At 33.0% G+C, this 25,587-nt stretch overlaps 3 protein-coding genes across 3 annotated transcripts; 2 read left to right on the top strand and 1 right to left on the bottom strand.

The window, feature by feature from the left end:
* Window positions 1-1,868: 1,868 nt before the first annotated feature.
* On the top strand, window positions 1,869-2,372 carry LOC139510427 (uncharacterized). Its single transcript, XM_071297010.1, has one exon. It carries the CDS (start codon window positions 1,869-1,871, stop codon window positions 2,370-2,372), a length of 504 nt encoding a protein of 167 aa, XP_071153111.1.
* A 3,819-nt stretch (window positions 2,373-6,191) lies between these two features.
* Window positions 6,192-6,575, top strand: LOC139510426 (uncharacterized). Its single transcript, XM_071297009.1, has one exon. It carries the CDS (start codon window positions 6,192-6,194, stop codon window positions 6,573-6,575), a length of 384 nt encoding a protein of 127 aa, XP_071153110.1.
* A 6,823-nt stretch (window positions 6,576-13,398) lies between these two features.
* On the bottom strand, window positions 13,399-25,367 carry LOC139511373 (uncharacterized). The gene is made up of 10 exons (XM_071298039.1): window positions 25,217-25,367; window positions 24,149-24,201; window positions 23,534-23,596; window positions 20,816-20,900; window positions 19,752-19,832; window positions 18,658-18,768; window positions 17,445-17,588; window positions 15,497-15,541; window positions 14,257-14,278; window positions 13,399-13,453 (listed from the first exon to the last, which is right to left on the bottom strand). The coding sequence occupies exons 1-10, from the start codon at window positions 25,257-25,259 to the stop codon at window positions 13,450-13,452; spliced, it is 651 nt and encodes a 216-aa protein (XP_071154140.1). The 5' UTR covers window positions 25,260-25,367; the 3' UTR covers window positions 13,399-13,449.
* Between the last annotated feature and the right edge of the window lie 220 nt (window positions 25,368-25,587).

Genomic DNA, 25,587 nt, shown 5'->3' with positions numbered 1-25,587 from the left:
AGAATATAAACTTACATCTTGTGTGCAGGAACTATGAACACGTTTGGTAGACGGGCAACTGGCCTAGTTATAGAATCATTAGATGGTAGCACAAGCCTTCAGCTTCCAACTTTGATTGACATACCGAATATCAGAGAGGAGATCCCATCTCCAGCTGTAGTACTGCACCACGATCACCTACGGGAAATCGTCGATTACATACCTGAAATTGATGAAACTGCTCCTATCGGACTATTGATTGGTCGTGATTTACTAGAAGCACATCATGTGATAGAGCAGCTTAAAGGTCCTACTTACTCTCCATACGCCCAGAAACTACGTTTAGGTTGGGTGATAGTTGGTGAAACATGTCTTAACCAGTTTCATCGTCCTGATACAGTAACCGTCAATAAAACTTACCTGTTACGCAACGGTAGATCGTCAATTTGTAAGCCGTGTCCAAATAATATTGAAATTAAGGAGAACTTATCAGCAGATTCATTTGTTACCTCTCCGATTCAGAGTCAGAAATATTCGCAAGGACGAATGATGATGATAACATTGGAATGTCAATCGAAGATAGGGAATTTCTAAAAACAATTATGGATCAAACCATTTCTAAAGATGCACAAGGTGACTGGGAAGCACCCCTACCTTTTCGATCACCGAAGCCGAAGCTTCCGAATAATCGACTTCAAGTACTGCGACGAGCAAAGTCCCTAGACTTCACACTTCGAAAGAATGGTGTTAAAAGAGAACACTTTTAGCATTCATGCAAAAGATTTTCGACAACAACCATGCTGAAATCGCGCCTGCTTTGTCAGATGGAGAAGAAAGCTGGTACTTACCTATTTTCGGGGTATACCATCCCAAGAAACCCACACAAATCAGAGCAGTTTTCGATTCATCGGCCAAATATGACAATACTTCATTGAACGATGTTCTCATTACTGGTTCATATTTAATTAACAGTCTTGTGGGTGTTCTGTTACGTTTACGCAAAGATCTTGTCGCTATCACCGCTGATATCCAGCAGATGTTTTATTGCTTTGTTGTTAGTGAAAAATACAGGAATTTTTTGCGTTTCTTTTGGTATTAAGATAACGACCCGCAAAATGAACTTATCGAATATCGTATGCGAGTGCACGTCTTTTGGAACAGTCCATCCCCGGCAGTAGCTACATACAGACTAAGGAAAGCCGCACAATCTGGTGAAGAAACTTATGGATCCGATGTTTTAGATTTCGTTAACAGAAATTTCTATGTTGATGATGGACTTATGTCACTACCGACAGCTTCCGAAACTATCGATCTCATGAAAAGAACACAGGAAACATTGATGAAAGAAGGAAACTTGCGATAACATAAAATAGCATCTAACAATCAGGACGTCATGAATGCCTTTTCTCAGGATGACATAGCAAGCCATTTAAAGGACATTGATCTTGGTGTTTCTGAGGCTCCTATGCAGCGTAGTCTAGGGCTGTACTGGAACTTGCAAAATGACTCATTTACTTACCGTGTGTCTTAAGAGGAGAAGCCGTTCAGCAAGCGAGGAATCTTATCCGTCGTTAACAGCCTCTATGATCCACTAGGTTTCATTGCTCCAGTTGTGATTTTGGGAGAGTTAATCCTTCGTGAATTAATGACAAGTACAAAGAATTGGGACGAGCCTCTTCCGGAACTTATGCGTGATAAATGAGATAAATAAAGATTCTTTACAAGTACTACATCAGTTGTCAATTCCACGCTCTTATGCAACTTTCTCATGGAGAGACATGAGTCAAAGATAAGTATACGTGTATTGTGATGCATCGGAGAAAGCAATCGCTGCTGTTGCCTTTCGTAAAGCTACAGACTCAGAAGGTGAGGTTCACATTGGATATATCATGGGGAAGGCTAAGGTTGCACTATTGCACGGACATTGTATTCCCAGATTTGAATTTTGTGCCGCCGTGTTGGCAGTTCAGATATCTGAAACCGTGTCTACTGAGCTCGATATTGATAGAAATTTGTTTCGTTTCTTCAGCGATAGCAAAGTGGTGCTTGGTTACATTCACAATACTACAAGGAGGTTCTATATGTATGTTACGTACCGTGTGTCAAGAATAAGGAAGTTTTCACAACCCAACCAGTGGTCATACATACCTACTGAATTAAATCCTGCAGATGCAGCTACCAGATCCGTTCCGCCAGATAAACTACAAGACAGTATGTGGTTAAATGGTCCGCCGACGCTAAATGAATCACCAGAGGATTTAATTGATGTCGACTTTCCGTTATTGAATACAGAGCAGGACAAGGAAATTCGACCAAACGTACAAGTTATGAAAACAGGTCTACAGGATAGTACGCTTGCAATTACTCATCGTATTGAGTATGGAAATTTCTAGTAAATACGTTGAGACGTTTGAAACTCTTTGCTAAAACATTTCAGAAAGACAACACCGATGATTTATTATCATCATACAACGCTACCGAAAACTTTATTATAAGTAATATCCAGGGCCCGTATGCATAAAGCTACTTAAGTTAAGATTTTCCTTAGTAAACCCTTAAGTTTTATCTAAGTGGTATGCATAAAAAATCTTAAACTAAGTATTTCCTCAGTAAAATCTTAGTTGTTTTAAGTCACGCCCACAAAACTTAAGTGGTATGCATAAAACTCCTTATACTTAGGAAACGCCTAAGATAATACTTAAGTCTAATGTACCTATAGAGCTACCTTAAATTTTCAAAAATAGTTAAAAATCAGTCGAAAGTATGCGGGTTTTTTTTTTCAGAACATTAATAGGTTACTTACAAGTTAATTGATTAATAACTATATCAGTTATACAATACTTAGTATTCGTTTATTTATTGCTAGATATTAACGATCATTGTGATTTTCTTCAAATCACGTATAATCAACAAATCAAGAGATAACAGTGGGTAGTTATATATACTATTTCCTAATCTCGTTGTTATGTATACCGAAAAGTACTCAGTTTTTACACTCATGTAAATCATGGTACTATTTTTCTTTTGTTTACTCTGTACGTGCACGTTTTTTTTTAATTGTTAAAATACACCGTGCGGTATCAATTGTAACCGTTAGTTAAAACAGTATTAAAGAATGAAGAGAGAGCATGCAAAACCACATTTTCTATATGTGTGTCAGGAGGGGGGAAAGGGGGGGGTAACTCATTTGAATTTTCGATTTAGTTTTATTCTAAAGCTGTAGAGAAGGCATACCCTAAAAAAAATCACTTACAGGGACAACATCGAAAAGTTTTAAGACTTACCAAGAGGTTGATTTCTTTCATAAAGGGGGAGCATGGACCTCCATTTCGTTGTCAAAATTAGGTTGATTGTTTATAATCACTGTTACGACAGTCAGAAGTCCACACTGCTACACCCCATGGAATTCGACGTTTATATAAGGTATTTATGATACCTTACTCGTATTAATTTATTTTCTTCATTTTTCCTTATATATTTAGTGAGAAATATTGCTAAGTACGTAAAGGTGTGGAGAATATACTTACTGTAATAATTGGTTTTATTAAAGATTGTAGGACTTTGAAAAATGCCCTAGTTTGTATATAGATTTCTGCATGGAAAAAATATCTACCCTCCACCTTTTATTGTTGTAAAAAGGAAGTGAAAAAAGGTTAATTTCACATCAAAATAGTTTTTTTTTATTACCATAAGCAAATGTAAGCAAGGGGCCTTGAAGGAAGATGGCAGCGCATAATAAGCTGAACGATAAAGTAAACTTTTATTGAAAAAAGTGATTTGTAAAATTATTTGTTAGCACATGCTTACAATGCTACACTCAGTCTTGGGCAACGCCATCGAGTCCTTAATCATGTTTTGTTAAAGTTTAAAACATATTGTTGTCTCCAGAAAATATTACAACCATGAAAGATATTTAAAGATTAAGTAGAGGAAAGTTTTGGATTACCGAAATTTTATTCTTCCAATGCTCATCCGTCAAAACACCCAACCTTAAAAAGTGTTGTCTTATATGCGCCAATTGTAGATCATTATACTTTGTACGACTTTACCCCCATCAGAGCTATAGAAAAACAGTACATTAACGGGTGTTACACGGACTCTTTTTATATGATACACGGACTCTTTTTAGTTGTTACACGAACACTTTTTATGAATAGAATCACTCGTGCATGATCAGTTAGCTCATGGGCACTTTAACTTTCAATTAGATTTGAACTTTTTGGTTCACCGACTTATTTCCTGTCTTTTTATTGAACAAAATATTTACGTTAGCATCAATATCTTTTTTCAAACATTTCCAGTAAAATCCTATTCATATCAGTACACTAAGGGATTAGACATTTAACTTCAAAAGGGGAGGGGGTATGGTTTTCTCCTAAAAAAGATATTTTGATTCCAAATTTTATGGGAAAAACATTATTATCAAGCAGATGACAAATTAATGTTTTGCACGATTCCTGACTTTCCGAATACCGTAAATAGTGCTAATTCAAACAAAAACATTTGGGTGATGGCGTTGAAAAGTAAATAGTTAATATACTTAAAAAAAGAACATACCGCCCCTTTTATGAAGCAAAATATTCGGTCAATAAATGTTTTCTTCAATATATGGACATGAATAGTATTTTGGACAATGCTGAAAGTAAAGAAATGATGATACTGACACACGTGTATATTTAAAGAAAAATAAGACAGGAAATCAATAAATAAAAATCAAATCTTAACAAAAGATAAAATCCCTATCAACTCACCAATGCATGATTGATCCTAGAAACAAAAAGTGTTCATGTAATACACGTCCAAATAAGCATTTCAAATAAATCATTCAACTTATGTCATCAATTTTGGGTGGTAAGCTGCGATTTGATCATAATGTAACACGTGTTAATCACGATCAACACTTGCAGATCTAGAGACGAGCATGAATTTAAAACAAAATTAAAGTATATGCCTGAATTTATATAATATTAAGACAAAATCCATTTTTTCATAAACATTTCATTCACCAAAGGAAGTAGGAAATTCAATCTTTTGATACATTTATATTGTTACGTATTTATATCAGTGGCGGATCCAGGTCCAAATCCAGGAAAAAACAGGGAGGGGGATCCAACTATATGTCCCCATTTAAATGCATTGATCATAAAAAAAAGGGTTGTTCCAACCCCCGGAACCCCCCACCACTGAATATTAAATTTATGTATTTGGCAACAAACGCGTGATTTTTACGATTTTTTTTAAGGAGCAATGGGGGATTGAATGGCACATCCTGCATTTTTTCATCAAAAAATAAGGATCACAGCCTGTTTATTCTAAAATGAATTAGCCCCCCCCCCCCCTAAAAATCAAACGTTATCCTACTTACCACTAAAATATTTATTTAATAATATATTACTTTTTTTACGAAATTGCATTCTAAAAAGTCTTAAATGTGTACAACATTCATCTTTTACTTGAAATGGTTCTTTTTTATCAAATAATTAGATTCCTGATTTTTTTTCTTGAAAAAAAATCTCTGTTGAAGGGAAATGAAAAAAAATGTGTTTATGCTATGACTTATATTTACTGCTTAATGGCTTTCTAAGTTTCTCAAATGTTTAGTCTTCTAAAATGTATTATTACTTTCTTGAAACGTCTCACAAGTCAGATAAAAAACAAAAGTAACAAAAGAAACAGGCCGGCAACAACCAGCCGAATAGTTTTTCTGCACTTGTAGTCAGGTCGAGTCCGAGGCGATGCAGAAAAACTATTCGGCAACGGTTGTTACCGGCCTGTTTCTCTGTTACCTTTGTATTTTATCTAATACATGTTACGTTCTATTGAATTGTTTTACTTACCAATATCAATTTAACGCCAGCTCTTTAAAATAAAAGCATACATTGATCAATAAATTTAAATAGTCATAACAAACTTTTACACGGATGAGTACATGTGATGAGCTAAAATATAGCATACGGTAACGAAAGAAAGGTTCCGATTTAAATATCCCTTAGTTAAGTGAAGACTTACGTAAGTTTATGCATACCACTTAATAATTTTACTTAACTAAGGAAATTCTTAGTGAAATATAAGTTTAAGGAATACTTAAGTTAAGATGTTTTATGCATACGGCCCCAGAGCGAAGTGTTTTCGACATAAGTTAATTGCATTAGTTATCCTTACCGAAGACTAGCCGAATTCGAAACTTGAATCCGTTCATCGATGATATTGGAATGTTGCGTTTGGGTGGTCGAATTAGTAGAGCAGACATTGATTACAAACTAAAACATCCTCTTATTGTTCCAGGAAATAACCATATCGCTATTCTATTGATCCGTCATTATCACAGTGAGGTTAATCATCAAGGCCGGCACTTTACAGCAGGAGAACTCAGAGATGCTGGTTTCTGGATAGTTGGTGAGAAAAGATTAATCTCGTCGTTGCTACACAAGTGCGTTATTTGTCGTAAGTTACCTGGCAAACAGGAACAACAACTTATGTCTGATTTACCTGTAGATCGGTTATGTCCGAGTCCACCGTTCTCATCAGTGGGAATAGAAATTAGGACCGTGGTCGATAGTGACAAGAAAAACAAGAGGGGGTCAAGCCAACAGTAAACGTTGGGCTTTATTATTCACGTGTTTGTCAACAAGGGCTATACACATCGAGGTTATTGAAGAACTAAGTTCGTCACCATTCATTAACGTTCTACGTAGATTCATTGCCTTACGAGGAAGTGTTATTGAAATTCGCTCAGACCGAGGAACCAATTTTGTGGGTTCAGTAGACAATTTGAACATTGGTTCGATTAATGTAGAAGAAGGGCCAGTTCATAAATATCTTGAGGATAAACAGACAGTATGGATTTTTAATCCCCCACATTCCTTACATAGGGAGGAGTGTGGGAACGTATGATTGGCATTACCCGAAAAATTCTGGATTCTATGATCTTGGAAGTACAATCGAAAAATCTAACACATGAAGTGTTAATTACCTTTTTGGCAGAGGTGTGTGCCGTAGTCAATGGAAGACCGATCGTTCCTGTATCGTCTGACCCGGAATCGCCTTTAATACTCAGTCCGGCGATGTTACTCACTCAGAAAGCCGGTTGTTACCCAGCACCAATTGGAACATTTGATACAAAGGATCTGTATAAAGCACAGTGGAAACGAGTGCAATATTTGGCAGATAATTTCTGGCAACGGTGGAACAAATAGTATCTTCAAACTCTACAAACACGTCGTAAATGGACAGATTCTTCTCCAAATGTGAAGCAAGGAGTTATAGTGTTAATTAAGGACAAAACGTTTCGAGAAATGAGTGGCCAACAGACATTATCGTTAATCCTCTACCAGGTCATGATGGACGAGTTAGAAAGGCAGAGGTCCGAGTCGCAAGAAATGATTCAACTTACACCAGACCTATTTCCGAAATGGTGCTGTTGCTTAGAGTGTAGACTTTGAACTGACTTTATCAAACATTATTCTGTTGTCCATTTGCAAGATATGCTAGGGATCAGATGTTTTTTGTTCATTCATAGTTCATAACTTTTTGATAAGTGTATGTTTGATATAGTGATATTATATATTAATATCATATAAGGAGTGTTCTGCAACATTTTTGCATGCTTTCCATACATACTTTTCATGTGATTATCTCCCTTTATCAACACAACTCGTGTATCCTCGCTTCAGAACTTTGGATAAATTTTTGGCTTATTATTGTCCACCACACTGTAAGTTATGCTATTTTTGTATTATTATGTATATTTTTATATATACCGCTAGTTCCATAATGATTTCTATGACGATTTGAAGTAATTTCACGTAAAAGCCTTTGCAAACATCAGATTTTGATTGTCATACATTGTATCATTTTTCGGGCATATAAGCAAGTTAAGGGGGTTCGCGGGTCTAAATCATTTATATAGGATTTCTCTATATTTTTCTATAAATGAACTTTATCTTATAGTTAATAGAAAAATAAAATAAAAAAGTGGGGTTACCGTTCATTTGTGCTCACAATCTGCCTTCAAAAGAAGCATACATTTTTGTAAAGGTGTTTTTTTTCTGTTGAAGTAATAGGAGAAATAAAGGTAATATCGAAATAAAAAAAAAGAAATTTATTACAAAAATCGCTAAAATTTTACAATAATTTAGTTAAGTACAGCTTATATGGAAATTATATTAAAAAAGATAGGTCACCGATGAGTTGAAAAAGATATTTCAATTTTAGAGCCAAAAAATGGCATTTTTCCACCAAAGGGAGATAATTTGGAACTTTTTCAATGATGTATACATTTTGAAAGTCATCTGGGGCCAACACGAATTGATTGTTTTGAATGATTATTGTACCATATGATAAAGTAACAACTACAAAAGGAAATAAATAAAACTTGTAATGAAAAACAAATGTTTGATTTTTTCTGAAATTTTTATACCCTCGAGCCTCCTTAAATACATTTTATGGTAGTCCAATCCCCTTTTTGTGTAAGTATTTGGCCTGCATCGCCCTCTAACATTTGTATTTTTTGCTTTGCAAAGTGTCCCCTATTTCTATTAAATTTTTGTTTGGAACGCCATTTGTGTGATAAAGATTTGTAAACAATTTTTGACATTGTATTGAAAATTGTATTCTTACTACGTATGTGTTTGTAAAATACTTAAGGTTGTGTTTATTTTATCTTTTGTAGTTTTTACCTTTTGACATCCAATAAAGATGTGTTTGGAGAACTTTGCGCTTTTTCATTGCATGTTGGATACAACCAGTTCAACTAACTGTCACCCCGGGATCGGACAGAACAGTCCTTACAAAAAAACGATATATTGCTGAGTCTTCCAAGTGCTCCACGAAACCTCTTTCTAAATAATACAAATCTATTTTATTAGCAATCAAAGCCGGACTTCAAAGTCATAGTGAACTGCATGTTCTAGAGGTGGCGTGCATCAGATGTGGATACTAAAAAAATCCAAAGATCGTTTAGAGTACATACAATCTTAAGAATTTTTCATCTTGCAATAGTATTAAAACATTTGACTTTTCTACACTTTACACTAGTATTACGCATTCCATACTAAAAGATATTTTGAAAGAGTTGATATTGCTTTGTTTCATAAAAGAGAATGGCCAACGTAGATACAAGTATTTTGTTTGAGGGAGGGATAAATCCTACTTTGTAAAGGATCACTCTGATTCAAATAAAAAAATCTCTAAATTGACATAAGCAAGATACTGGATTTCTTGACAACATATTTGTTACATTTGGAGGACTTGTTTTTCAACAAATTGTCAGCATTCCAATGGGAACACATTGTGCCACTCTCATTGCCGACTTGGTTTTTTTATTATTATGAGGATGACTTCATACAGGAACATCTTATGAAGAAAGATAAGAAGTTAGCAATATCCTTTAACTTTACTTTCCGCTATACAGATATAGTGTTCCCTCACTAGATAATTCAAAATTTGGTGACTATGTTGACGCATCTATCTCATGAAACTATATATAAAGGATACGACAGATACAAATAAGTCTGCCTCATATCTTGACTTCATCTAGAAAATGACTAAGAAGGTTGGTTGAAAACAAAACTTTACGACAAAAGAGATGATTTTAGCTTCCCAATTGTGAGCTTTCCATATCTATGTAGCAACATTCCAGCAGCACCTGCATACGTTTAGTAGTACCAATTAACGTAGGAAGGGAAAAATTGCTTGCTACGTGTATTGTCTGAAGAAAATGGTAGATCGTGCATCAAGATGCATCATGGTTAATACCTCCGTCTATACCTTCTCAATAAACCTTGGTATGTACTAGAAAAGTTTCGAGAAAAACATTATCTGCATACAAGCAATCAAGAGATAAAGTATAACAAAACTTAACATTTTGACAATGACTGGACGAAGTATCATTAATGGTCCTGAAATATTGCAATATAAGTTTTGTTAGGTTCGTGGAGTATATCTATTTTGTTTAGGCACTATATTCAATTAAGCATTTGGAGGCAATTAACAAAATATGGAAAAAGTAATACTGATGTAGATGAAACGAGCGTCTAGTGCAAATACAAAATTTCAATCCTGGTATATATGATGATTCTATAAAAAAAAGAAGATGAGTTATGATTGCCAATGAGACTACTCTCAACAAGAGACCAAAATGACTCAGCAATTAACAACTATAGGTCACCGTACGGCTTTCAACAATGAGCAAAGTCATACCGCATTGTCAGCTATAACAGGCCCCGAAATGACAATGTTAAACAATTCAAACGAGAAAACTAACGGCCTTATTTATTTAAAAAAAATGAACGAAAAAATAAATATGTAACACATAAACAAACGACAACCACTGAATTACAGGCTCCTGACTTGGGACAGGCACATACATATGATGAGTTTATTTGATACAAGGCTTTCGGAATCATCGTATCGTTTACTTTCTTGCAACCTGTATTTATAACAAATATACGTTGATTACCACAAACGAATTATGTATAACGATTTCATAGTTAGCATGGTATATGCCATTTTCGAACTACAGACATATTGATGTTTATGGAATATCAAACATTGATAGCCTTTGGCGACATTAGTTTAACGATCTTTGAAACTCGAAACTAGTAATTGATATAGTAAGGTAAAAAAATAAAATTGAAAAATTACATTAACGTAACAACATAAATCGCTCATTTTCGTACTTGTTTGGCTCCTCAATGCTCTTCAACGTTTTACTTGTTTGGCGTAATAAATATTTTGATATGAACGTCACTGATGAGTCTTATGTAGACGAAACACGCGTATGGCGTACTTAATTATAATCCTGGTACCTTTGGTAACTATTTGAAGGCATGTAGTACTTCAAATTGAAGCAAATTGTTTGCAAATAATGTCCTAATTTTGTTTCATTAATACTATGTTGACCCAATTGCAGTAAGTATACACATTGTATCGTACGTAACATAATGTTGCAAAACAAATAAAATGAAAATGAAAAATGCAAAACACCGAACGTTAGATTTATCATCAAAACTACGAAAGTTTAGCATGTGCTGAGAAACTGTAAATCTTTTGAAGTAAAAATAAAATGTTATACGACATAAAACACAATTGAGAAATGGAAAAAAATGTTAAGGGAAATTTACATATTGATTTCAACTTAAAATTAAAATAATCGCTGCAGCGCACAATGCCAAACTTTCACATTTATACAACTTTTCTATCAGATGTTTAATTTATGTACATTTTGTACTTATATCTTTTGTTAGTTAAAATTTTAGGCATTATTTGATGGTTCTCATATAAACAGAGGCATTTCTTTTAATCCTTCACAGTTTAATGAATATAAACCGCCTGAACTTTAACTTCCAAATGATATTACATTTTAAATTCTTCAATGTTCTATTTCATATTTTCATGTACGAATCTTTGTACTTTCATCATTTATCAACGACCAATTTTCATTATTTGCCTTCCTTGTTTTTCTTTCTTCTCAACACATTTAATCATTTTACCTTTTAAAATAACCAATGAATATAGATGACTTAATTTACGAATACAACTATGTACAAAACTTTGTAAATAATGGGTAAACAGAGATTGGTTCTGAAATTTTTCTTTGATGTACATAAATTGTCTCATAACTAAGTATGTTATTATTGTTATTATGCATGAGCTAACTATTTCTTTTGTCGTTTCATATTCCGGAGTATCCTGCATGGTGATTGGATCGGGACTACAGCCTGGAAAATTCATCATCTTTAAACTAAGATTTTGACCTTACCAAACATATTCCCTTAACACTTACGCCAGACGCGCATTTCATCTACAAAAGACTCATCAGTGACGCTCGAATCAAAAAATGTTTAAAAGGCCAAATAAATTACAAAGTTGAAGAGCATCGAGGACCAAAAATTCCTAAAACTTTTGCCAAAAACAGCTAAGGTAATCTATTCCTGAGGTAGAACAGCGTTAGTATTCCAAAAATTCTAAGTTTTGTTAACTGTTAATTTATTATTATGAACATATCAATGATAACTCAAGTCAACACAGAAGTGCTGACTACTGGGCTGGTGATACCCTCGGGGGAATAAATCTAGTGTCGTGAGAGTATATGTTGAGTTTCCAAGTGAATTGTCAATACATAATTCATTTATCAAGCAGTTTATGTAATGAGTTTTACACACAAAAACGATGTTGCTTGAAGTTTTATCTACGGGGACAACAACATATTTGTCATGGAGGTAGGACAAGTGTTTTGAAATTTTTGGTCTTTAAAGATTGACGTTGCATGGGTATTGATAGACCCATTTAGTTTCTTAATTGTGATTTGTATCAACGACCTCACAGCCTTAATCAATTCGGAAAGAGTAGCTACGTCTTCCTTCTCGTGCTTAGTCCATTGCCTGACATAATCCTTGACTGACTTCATCAGTATTTTGAAGTTGTATTTCCAATTGATGGATTTAGGTTCACGATATTTCGGACCTTTGGATAACATATTTCGAAGAGAAGTGTTATTGACATTGTTGAGGTAACCGATAATAACGTGACCAGCCGTATTACATGCGAATTAGCGCAAGTGCAATCAGGAGGTTTAGACATGAAGTCGTCAATGCTGAGATCCTGCAAAACGTGTTTGTATTGAAAATTTTAGATGCATTAATTGGTTTGGTATAGGTATAAGAAATTATTGGTACAGACTGATCTTTGAAATAATCTATGATGAAGGATATTGTTTAAGTTGACGTCGTCGAGACCTTTATGACAAAGGAGGTTTTTTTAGAAAATTTCTTTTCTCTTTTTAATCTTTTCCAATGCAAACTGGTTTGAAAAGTCTGTGACTTGCAATATCCGAAATGATACCTGTAAGTTTGTATTGGTTTGAATGAAGGTTGGTAAGAGTGATTTCCAAACATATATTGAACAGAGAATGAAGTTTTGAAAGAGATAATAAATAAAGTTTCGTGAGAATGTGAAGATTACGTAACGGTGTTTTTTTACAAATGGGAGTAATTCATTAATAGAGACATCATGCAGAGTATGATGTATAATTACGATGACAATGACTGCAATCTTCGTTGAGGAGTAGAGTTGAAAATATTCAATACATTCACCGACCTACACGAAGGACATGATAAAATACATATACCATCAATTTTGTCATTGCAACCATATGCTGTGGCAGTTCCCATTTGTCGATGAGAATTGTTAATCCTGTGGTATATTTTTTTCGACAATGCGAACTGTCATAGAAACGATGGAATGATTAGGCTGATTAAAATGCTGATAAAGAACTTTTTGCATTGAGGTCAATGTCTAATCTACTGCCGCTGTAAAACCTTTATTTAACACATCAATAATGCCCGACTTTTATGTATATTTTTAAAAAGAAGACCAGTTTCGATATCGGTACATATTGCATTTTCATCAACAAAGAAATCTACATATTTTGTTTATTTCCACAAAAGCTAGTATGTGAAGTTCGTTTTCTTATCTGAAATAAATAAAAGAATTATATTAAAAAGATAATTTGACAGATGATATCGAATATATTCCAGTTCCCTTTCGGATCTTCCGAATTAAGCATAATACTTGATCTATACTAATAAGGGCAACACGACAGACGCTGCATGTAGAGCAGAAAGAAACTGCGTACCATTCAGAAGGACAAGTGAACACTCTCAGCTTTAGGTGGAGTTTGTGTTGCTCATACTTTAGTTTTCTATGTTGTGTTTTGTATACTATTGTTTGTCTGTTCTATTTAAGCAATAGTGTTGTCATGTTATTTACGACTCATGAGTACCTTTCATCCTTCGCCCGTCTTTTATTATCGTTTAAATGTTTTATGAAAAATACTGGGTGGCATATTTCTTAATATTTTCCTATATTTTCTTGAATGTTTCAGCAGTTTGAAAAATATCAATACGTACTTGTCAAAACATAACATTTAATACTTTAACGTATGATAAATTACATGCTAACTAGTGTTTCCATTTCTTTGGATGTAACGGTGGCAACATTTTGAATACATTAAAACAACCTGCATCCTACCTATCACTCACTTACCAATTTTTAAATTCCAGACAACTATCATGTGATGCTAAAAAAAATTAATGTGATGCAACAAAACGCTGCATACATGACTACAATCAAAACCCTCGATTTAAGCATTATGTTCTTTGTGTTTGTGTTTAAATGTTATTATGCGAATTAAATGTTCTTTTATATTGTGAGTTTCATAGAGTTAGATGTGAGCACAGTTAAATCTTAATTTTGAAAGAATGTTGGTTTACTTACCCGAAAGCCGGATCCAGAGAACCTTTGAAAAGAATTAAAATTCTTTACACACCGAACAAGTATTGCAACACTTTCATTCAAAACAATGCAAATGACATGATTCTAGAATGTGTATAATTTAGGTTCTACTAAATACTTGTAATCCATTTATGGTTTAAAATTGAATTCATGGCATTAACTTACTTTTCATCCAAAATTAATCCTACATGGAGAGGACAGAACAGCTGCCCGAAAACAGTTTTTGGCACTTTTCACAAAAAATACAAATTTTGCACGACTAAATTTTTCCAAAACATTGGTTCTGCAATGAGCTCTAATGATGTGTCTCTCTATTCTTAAGTTTGCATGAAATGTAAGCCTATAACACAAATTCAATTTCAAACCATAAACGGATTAAAAGTATTTGGTAAAACCCAAATTATACACATTCTACAATCATGGAAGTTTACATTGTTTTTTAATAAGTGTTGCAATACTTTTTTCCAGGTGTATAATTACATGCTTTACCACTTGCTACGCTAATTTAATGTCATTACATCTCTTTTGCTTGGACTGCTGTGACGTCATGCGATAAAGGAAGAGTTTCCTTTACATCTCGTCAAAGTAAACATTATAATTTTTGTTTTCAATAACTTTGCCTCGATCGAGCGTCTCTAAAGATTCATTTCATATGTTCATTGTCGTCGTTATTGTTTTAATTTCTTTTTGTTTTTGTTTTATTGAAATGTACACGTGAATAGTATAAAGAAATATTAGATACATACAACGATTTGCGCCCATACTATAAGTATCATTATAGTATAACGCATTTGAAAAATTTAACATTAGCTTAAGCTTTTATAGCCATAAGCGGTATGGACTTTACTCATTGATGAAGGCCGTACGATGACCTATAGTTGTTAATTTCTGTGTCATTCGGTTTCTTGTGGAGAGTTGTTTTATTTGCAATTATACCACATCTGCTTTTTATTTTAACAAGCCAAATAAGCTTTTGGATTTCTCTTTACAATTGAATTACATTTTATGATCCTGGAGCCTTTACAGGTGAAATAGTTGCTTATTGTTGAAGGCCGTTATGTGACATATAACGGTTCACATCTTTATGATATCATATTGGCAAGCATACGGCATCTCAATATTTTGTTATGGTTGAAAACGATATTAAATTATCATACCTCTCTGTCATCTCTTAATAGGTAGTATTACTTATTGGATATTATATAAATATACATATAGTTACCTGTCTTTGTGACAACAGGTACAGGTGTTGTACTCGATTTCAGAGCTACAAATTATTAATATACATATATATATATACATTACATATTATCAAAAGTAGTTGTGTTGTACTACAATTATGAAAAAAGACGACATATTCTCATAAAAGCAATTAAGGATGCAAATATTCAACACCATTTAACAGTTCTGGTTAAACCTCTGGCATAAAAAGTGCTAGCATTGAAACATGCAAGTCAAAACTTATTATGGTTTTATGTGTATTTCACAAATGAGTTCTGAATGCCCCGTCGATTGTTCTGCTTGTTTTATTAATATAGTATACTTGTATCACACTAATATTTATTATTTACACGAACTTGGCGAAGGCAAACAAGCAGCTTTTGTAATTTTCTTTTCATCTCTATACCTTCACGACGACCTTTATCATTGGTTTAAGCTTTATCAAAGCTAGGTGCTGTAAACGCTTAAGTATGCGCTTAACGGCACACAGGTGCACAGGAATAGGACTGTCAAAGTCATAATTTGTCTTTTAAGTCTCAATCATTGCATATATGAATTTTTTGAAATACTAAGGCTTTTCTACCTCCGGCATAGATTAGGTTAGCTGTATTGGCAACACTTTTAGGAATTTGGGATCTCAATGGTCTTCAACTTCGTACTTTATTTGCCTTTTTTTTTTTTTTTTTTTGGTTTTTTTTTTTAACTTTTTGGATTCGAGCGTCACTGAAGAGTCTTTTGTAAACGAAACGCGCGTCTGGCGTATATATAAAATTTTGTCCTGGTATCTATGATGAGTTTATTTACAACCACTAGGTCGATGCCACTGCTGGTGGAGATTTATTTCCCCGAGGGTATCACAAGCCCAGTAGTCAGCACTTTTTGTGCTGACATGAATTATCATTGATATTGTTATATTTATAAATTAATTGTTTACAAAATTTTGAATTTTTTGAAATACCAAGGCTTTTCTTCCTCAGGCATAGATTAGGTTAGCTGTATTTGGCAACACTTTTAGGAATTTTGAATCTCAATGGTCTTCAACTTCGTACTTTATTTGGCTTTTTTTTTTACTTTTTGGATTCGAGCGTCACTGATGAGTCTTTTGTAGACGAAACGCACGTCTGGCGTATATATAAAATTTAGTCCTGGTATCTATGATGAGTTTATTTGTAATAATTTTGTATTTTTCTCGAAATTTTGAATAAATTATCAAAAATTGAGATAATATAACGTTTCTTAATGACTTGTATATTAGTGGTTTGTAATTTTAGGGTACAACTAAAAGTTGAACGTCTACTTCATATATTGTTTTCCATTCCAGTAACATCATGATTTATGACAAATTTGACGATTTAAGGATTCCCATTTTCTCATTAACAGCATACCTTCCGCCATGTATTTAAGTGTTATGAATAGGACGTTATACTTTCTGTATATTTACAGTTTCAAATAAGATTCTTAGGCATTCACGTAACAATATAATTATCGAATTAAATCATTCCAATATGTGTTTTATGATCCTGGTAAATATATGTTTTATTTCAAATATCTAAAAGTTAAGTAACTCCTGGTGACTTAACTCGACGGCGACAATATTGGACCACGTACCAAATTAACAAAACAATTGTTTTATGTTAGAAACATAAAGACTGCAATACCAATGAAAATAATATTTTTCAACTAAAATGGCAGTTTTTTAATAGAGGTTAAAATATTTTTAGTAGTCATTTCAATTTAGAATCAAAACGGTCTTAAATCGTACCTGAAGTTGTCCTGTATAGAAAATTTTATTTACAGTGTTGCCTTTATTTATTAACAATAACGATGAATGAATAATTTAGTTGATTTAGTTTTTGAAAAGCTGTCTTTTAAACACTTTAGGATATTTTCCTATGATAATACCTAAAAAAAAAAGGTCGATGAATTATTTAGGTAAATGCGTTACTTACCGAAGAACTCGTTACATAAATTGCATGACTTTGGACATGTTCGAATTGCGTAATCCTTATTGTCGACAGATTGACATAAGATTTGCTGGTAAATTGCATCGTTACATCTTTTATCCTGGTCCATGCATACCAATGCCGTTGTAGCTAAAACACCATCAACATAATCATTGTACGTTTTGTATTATTTGTAAGATACAGTCGATAGATTTAATAAAATAAACAAATAATTTTCAACACAGTGGAAAGTGAAGTAACAAAAATATCTAACTCAAACACAAATTCGAATAGGAAAATTCCTCATCTTATGGTCAAACACAAAACAAATTGGGAAACAACTGTCATATTCCGGAATTAGTACAAGCATTTTCTTATGTAGAAAATGGTGGCATAATTCTGTTTTATTTTAGCTAGCTAAATCTATAACTTTTATGACAGTCGCATAATTTCATTATATTGACAACAATGTGTGAACAAACAAAACAGATATACTGAAAGGTTAAATAACAAAATGGGGGTCAAGTAGTCAGCATTGTATTATAATCTTAACCACTATAAAAACAAACAAATATGTCAACAAAGAAAATCAAAATGGCACATAGACAAAGCACATAAGAAAAACTGAAAGACAAGAATACAAACAAACAAAATCCAAAGCATAACAACATTGAAAATAAATTAAAAAAACAAAACAAAAAAATCCGAAAAAGCTTGGCTAAATACAACTAAGACAAACCCAGAAGTAGAATTACTGAGCGTTTTTGCACATTTCAATAATGTTATACCAGTAAATTTATAATAAATGACCATATCAATGGTTTAATTCTGTTTAACGCGGAATCTGGCCTTGAGCGTCACATCTCTGTTACAGTTTGATAAATAAAATCTGATCATTGTTGAAAGCCGTACATTGTCATATAGTAATTACTTTTTGTGGCATTTGGTCTTTTGTGAAGAGTTGTCTCATTGAACACATCTTCTTTTTTATATTGCTATGCACGATTTTAAGTGAGCCATCAAATATGTTCCTATGTGAGAAGATAACATACGTTTTAAACAAAAGTACTTCATGATAAAATATTACGTAAGTTTGGACCAAAGATACCGCAGTAGAAAGATAAAAGTAATTATAAGTTTTTGTCATCCCACTTTAGATTGTTTTAAAAATACATATATGTATCAATAAAAGTAGAAAATGTGTGACACACATATTTACCTTGAGTTGTCGGAGCCATAGTTACAGGTGCCATTGTTGTGACAACAGGTTGAGAAGTTTGTGGTACCATTGTTGTAACAGGTGGTTGGGCTGCTGTGGTTTTTACGGATGCTTAAATAATAACAATTGACTTTTCATCTTTTCAAATTCTTTACTTAGTATTCAATGAATTCAACAGCTTGAAAAAAAACTACTTAACAGTTAGAAGAGAACATATTTCAAAATTACTTTTCATTAAAATTATCTTATTTTGATGGAAGACAATATTGCATCTCCAGTGTTTATTAATATAAAACAAAATCCGGTTACATTTCACCTTGACAGGAATTGTATTTTGAAAAATAGATGTAATAGACGGATTTTTTTAATTGATCTGTCCTCAAATTTGAACACTTGCAGATTTAGGTTTCGTGTAAAAATAAAAGAATGGAACTTTTAAAATGACAAATTAACACAGTATAAATGCAAATGAATTTTGATATCATACAACCACCGACCGTGCAAGGGCTGTATAACCAGGCAAGGTCGTTAAAAACTTCCATCGTCATCATACAACCGAAAAATTTAATGACTTTGCGTATTTTTGACAGCCGTACTGTGACTTTAGTTAACATCCTTGTCCTTTGGTCTCAGTTGCATTTTGACAATCACACCACATCTTATTTGTATATTGAAATATTGAATAATGCATTGTTCCACTTTCATCGTAAGAGTCCGGTCTGTTTGCTATTGCACTTGACCAACACTTTGTTTATTCCCCCCCTCCCCCCACACACACATGCACAATAGTAGTATATGATTCTCTCTGTACTTTATTGGAATTCATCTGTCCTCAAATTGGCGTACAATAAGCCTGAAATTGACTGGTGATAACGTTTGGAACACAAAGCTAAGATGCCAAAGAAGACAACATCATTTTGCGGAGTTTTTGCAATGACTGGTTTAACCATCACGATTCATAAATAATTCCTTATTGTTCCATTATACGTACTGTTCCAATGTTCGTTACAAAAGTGCATTTAAACTACAATCTACTTAGTTGGTTAATACATACAAGTGTAATAATGAGATAAATCAGCATTTTTGAATTTTACCTTGTGTAGGTGCTGCAGTTGGGTTTACCATCGGGTCGGCAGTGGTCATATCAATAGTTGCAGCAGTTGTCATCAATGCATCTGTTCATAGGTCATAAATTGTTTTGGTGTTGCATATTAAAACAATAATTAACGATAGAAAGTTTCAAATTTACAATTACCCTCATCGTTACTATCGAGTAATTTGTGATCGAGTTTACAATCCACAGAAGTAAAGTTACGGGTGCCACATGTGGAGCAGGATCTGCTTACCCTTCCGGAGCACCTGAGATCACCCCTAGTTTTGGGTGGGGTTCGTGTTGTTTATTCTTTAGTTTTCTATGTTGTGGCATGTGTACTATTGTTTTTCTGTTTGTCTTTTTCATTTTTAGCCATGGCGTTGTCAGTTTGTTTTAGATTTATGAGTTTGACTGTCCCTTTGGTATCTTTCGTCCCTCTTCTTTTACGATAATCCCTTGAATCACTTGTAAATAATTTGTAGCTCAATGTGTCTTTTTTTCCGTCCGACCATCATACGGCCTGATTTATTTACAAAACAATAAATAAAAACCAAATATGACATACAGCAACAAACAACAACCACTGCAGATCACTGAAAGCAGGATCATGAATGGAGACCGGATATAGTGGGGTTAAACTACTAGTAGTTTTAAGGCGCCAACCCTCCCTAACACGAAACAGTGTCACAACAGTACAACATAATAACAAACTACAAAAATCAGCTGAAAAGGGCATTGACAATCATACCACATCTTTTTTTTCATAATTATATGATGAATACAAAGCATAAATAAATCTAATAAAACACAGAATTAAAATGACCTGACAGGGTTTTTATACAACCCCATAAGTAGAAAAAATTAAGATTTTAAAGTCTGAACATTTTTTATAATCGTTATTTCATTATTCAGAATCGATTTAGATCTAAGTACCGTTTTAGGTCAATATAATATATATTTGTGTGTATCACATTTTTTCTACCCTTTGTTTTAAGGCGTCTTCCATTTATGAACGCACATAGGAACAATCTTTTTCCAAAGATGAAAGTCATAGGAAAAACTCACATAAACGATTCATGCAAGCTTCATCATCACAATGGCAATGGTCGTTGGAAGGAAATGGATCACTGCATTTTGGATGATGTCCATGCTTGAAGGTGTGAAATAAAACATTGATTTTAGTCAAAAAATAAATAATTGGTATCAGATAAGCAGTAAAAAAACGAAAAAAAGATTGTTTATAAAATGACACAACCTTTCAAAGAAGTTTGCCAAATATCTTGAATTTTATCTAGAAATTGGCAATGAGCACCGGTTGACAACAAACCTTTACGACAACAGATGTCAGCTTACAAAAGTTCCAGCATCGTTCGCATACATAGATGTTTCCCAGTTGATAGAAAAGTCCAAGCTTGCATTTTCATAGTTTTCAAAATCGTACTTTAGGTGGCCTTTTTAACTTGTTTTATTCGTATAAATATACACAGATAACACATGTCAACTGTCATTTAACTGACAATTCTGAAGGTCTTAAGAACTATAATACGAATTATGATTTCAAATTCAAGAATACATATCTATTATTTGGTCGTTTTTTTTTTTTTTTTTAACAAAATAAGAAAATAATTACGATTCTGAGATGCATTAGTAAAAACACATTTCGTCAAATGTTATTATACTGGATTTTTTTTATAATGCGGATATAACCTAGAAAAATAAATTTTTATGACGCACAGTTTATAATTCTATTGTAGTGTACTGTAAAATCACAAAAATACTGAACTTAAAGGAAAATCAATTCGGAAAGTCCATATTCACATGGCAAAATCAAATAACAAAACGCATCAAAAACGAATGGACAAGAACTGTCATATTCCTGACTTGGTACAGGCATTTTCAAATGTAGAAAATGGTGGATTAAACCTGGTTTTATAGCGCTAACCCTCTCACTTTGATGGCAGTCTCATCAATTTCCGTTATATTTACATTGATGTGCTAACTAAACAGACACAATAAATAAAATAGTCAGAATATGGGTATATCAGTCATCATCGTATAACAATTTTAACAAGAACAATTTAACAGAACACAAAAACATCTATCTACAAACACATTCATTGATTTGTGTGTCTGACGTCAGAAAATTCTATACGTCACATAGATTTGTCGTTCAATCTGCATACACACAATTTTAAAATTTACCGAGGCAATGTTAGCATACAGGGTTAAAAAATCAGAAGTATGTAAGAATAAATTTCAGATATAGACCGATATTTAAACTAGTCCAAAAGTTATATATAGAATTTATAAGAATCCACAAATAGTTAATTCCACTACGCGATTGAATGATTTTGACGTTTGTGGTTCAACGTATATTATAATTCATAATAGAAATATATCATAATGACATAAAATAGAACAATATCATACTGACGGGATCTTTTAAAGTACAGATTCACGTTATAAGTTTCCAAAGAAATACAAAAAGTCACATATACAAAACACACAATCAAAAAATGAAAGCCAATACAAACACATTGACGAGATGTATTAGTACCGAGCCACGTCAAACGAATATCACATAAAACCATTCAACAGTAAAAGTAATATTAATAATAGAACAAAGACAAATGAAAGAACTATAAATCACGTTGTTAAAATGATAAACAACATCAGTGCGCAGAATCTATACATCAAGACCATCGTGTATTATTTGTGAAGTTGATACGGAATATTTATCAACAAGGTCTTGGTACCTTCCAATGAACTTTTTTAGAAAAAGGACGAGACGTTCTTTGACATACCCCTGGTTCATCAACTTTCTACTCAGACACTGATGACGTTTTACAAAGTCTGAGTAGGAGCTGCAAGCTCTTGAAAATCGAATAAATTGGGAAATATATATCCCATATGCAGGTGAAGTTGGTATATTGCTACTAAGGTTGGGGAAATTTATAATTTCAAAATCAAAATCGTCTCGTTTGTCATAGATTCTGGTACTGAGATGACTGTGTAAGTCAAATTCGAGATATAAGTCTAAAAATGAAACGGAGGAAGCCGTGTCTGTTGTTTCTTTAATCTTTAGTTCTGATAGTTCTAGGGGATATATTAATGGCACCGAATCAGAAAAGTTCGGATTGTTTATGGAAAGAACATCATCAATATATCTGAAAGTGAAATTAAATAATCTGGCTTCTTTGATCCTCTTGTTTTTGACAAGTGTCTGGAGGAACTCCGATTCATATGAAAATAATAAGAAGAGGTCGACAAGAAGAGGCGTACAGTTTGTTCCCATAGGAATGCCGACAAATTGTTGGAAAAGTCTACCTCCAAACTATTTTAAATTCACGAAAGAAGTCCAGTGTAAAGCTTTGGTGTTTATGTTGTAGTGTATCATAATGTTATTGTTTTATGTTTTTCTCTGTTATGAGTGTTCTTGAGTTTATTCATAATGTATTCTTGTCAGGTAAGTTGTCATTTGAGCAGTATTGTTAACATTGCAATACAAGCGGGAGGTTTGGCTAGCTATTGCACCAGGTGCAACCTACCATTTTTTTCTTAAAATGTCCTGTACCAAGTCAGGAATATGGCAGTTGTTATAAACTGTTATAAATGTTGTCATTTGTTTCTGGATCTATTCAGTGTTTCTGTTGTTCTGTTGTTTACCTCTTATAATTGATATATTTCCCTGGGTTTCGGTTGGTGACACTGTTTTGTTTTCATTTAATCGATTTTTTACTATTTAACAGGGGTTCACTACTGTTGCCTATTTTTACTACTTACGGCATGAAGCCTATCACAGTTGTGGCTAGCTAAAGTTCCTTGATGAAACTGAAGCTTGCAAACCTGTTGGAATAATAACGTATCAATTAGTCCTTACATATTGATTAATTTGAAAAATGTAGAACTTGATAAGCATCTTTTGATTGAAATACAAATAATTCAATTGAAACTGAATTTGCTTTTGAAAAAATAAACATTATATATCATATTAATAGAATCATTTTCAAAACTTTCACTCACATTTATTCAAATAACATTAATCTTTCATAATATTCAATAATTTTGATTGGTAGAGAATATTCCCAAGAAATTCTCAAATTGTTATGCTTTCCTCAATGAAATGCTACACTCTATAACAACCGTTATATCAATGCAAACTAAAACGTGTACAACTGTATTTCTTAGCTTATAGTATAAAAATGAGGTTATATGGAGAGAATGATTCTTTGAAATTTCTAAGGGTTATAAAACGATAGCGATGCTTCTGCTCTAACGTAATAACTAAACTAAGGCTCGAATGTAACAAGTTTCCTGCACAAATTTAATCTAAGCATAGCTTATTAAGAAATGTTTATTTCAGTAATTTAAAAACAAATGTTGTGCATATATACATACATGACTACTGTCACATGTCTGATCCACACACGAAAGCGATGTTGCTGTTGGCACTGAATTAGAAAAACCATATGTCACTGTCCACACAAAGTGATTGTACGATTTGTTAAAAGTAGACCTATTCGATTCTAACACCCTCATATATTAAAGTTAATAGAAATGACTTTTGTTAGATTTGTTAAAATGTAATTTCGATAATGTACACAAGAAATAGGTTGGAACAGCATGGAATGATCAGTGGAGGGTGTCGGCGGAATATAAAACAAAATTATATAAAAAATGTATAACATTTGAGTTCTGTTTATGTCTAGCAGCAAAACAATAGTCATAACAAAATCATTCTCTCGCATTAGTCTTATCTGTAAGATCTTATGATGAGTTATGCAATATAAATGAATGATAAGCAGTTCTAAATTACTGACCTAGAAACACAAATTGAATTATAAGACCAGTTGTAATTTCCTTTCTCATTAAATCTGTTATGTTCTGTTAGTCCCCTATATATTTGTTTATTAATCTAGATATGCTATTGGCAGTTTTGTCATCGATGTCATTGAAAATGATTTATGCATTACAAGAAATCTTCTTACTACATAGATACTACAAAATGAGAGGTAAAATGACCTAACGACTAAGGTTACGTAGATGCCTTCCGAATTTAAAAAAAAATAATATCAGAATCAAACTCTTCAAATTATCAAATTATACAGATTTGCTATTGGTTTAATATCAATGATGTATGTGATCCAACCTTGAATCTGTTTCAAACTCAAAAAACGTCTCCCACAACTCCAAAACGTATCTGAACTTTGCTTTTGTTTGTCACATAATTTACTTGATTTGTCATATACGATATACAATAAATTCAAAAGAAAAACACAACCTTTATGCAAATTGAAAATGTATAAATAAACGGAACCTTTTGTTTTGTAATTTTTCCAATGTAATTCACGTTCATATTTATTCTATGATATTGAATTCCAATATGTTTTCAATACAAAATTTTCATTAAGTATTTCATATAAATATAAATTATAGTTTTCACAGATAAAGAAATGTCATACTTACGAAGAATTACAAGTACGGATACAAGCGTTGTAAGGACACCCATTGTTGAAGTAAGTATTAACTTAAGTAAGCTGCTTACGATAAGAACCAAATTGATCTATTTCTGTTGATAAATAAAACGTGACTAGCTATTTCTTCGAGCTATTTCTTCACTAGGTGACATGGGAAACATTTAGATTTATCATGAACCAAGAATTTTGGTCTCATTATATATAGTGCCACATAAGTGGTTGTTATAAAACTGAGGAAATTCAGTCAAAAGAAATGTTATCGAATAAATAGAACTGCCTTTACGCTATTTACGTTTTTTTATTTCATTTCATACAATATGCAGGAGTATACTTTAGTTTTTGTAAATTAACTAAAACATG

The sequence above is a fragment of the Mytilus edulis genome, chromosome 2, assembly GCF_963676685.1.
Source record: "Mytilus edulis chromosome 2, xbMytEdul2.2, whole genome shotgun sequence".
Lineage (NCBI taxonomy): Eukaryota > Metazoa > Mollusca > Bivalvia > Mytilida > Mytilidae > Mytilus > Mytilus edulis.
The sequence above is the reverse complement of the archived record's forward strand: the minus strand, read 5'-3'. Positions and strand labels throughout refer to the sequence as shown.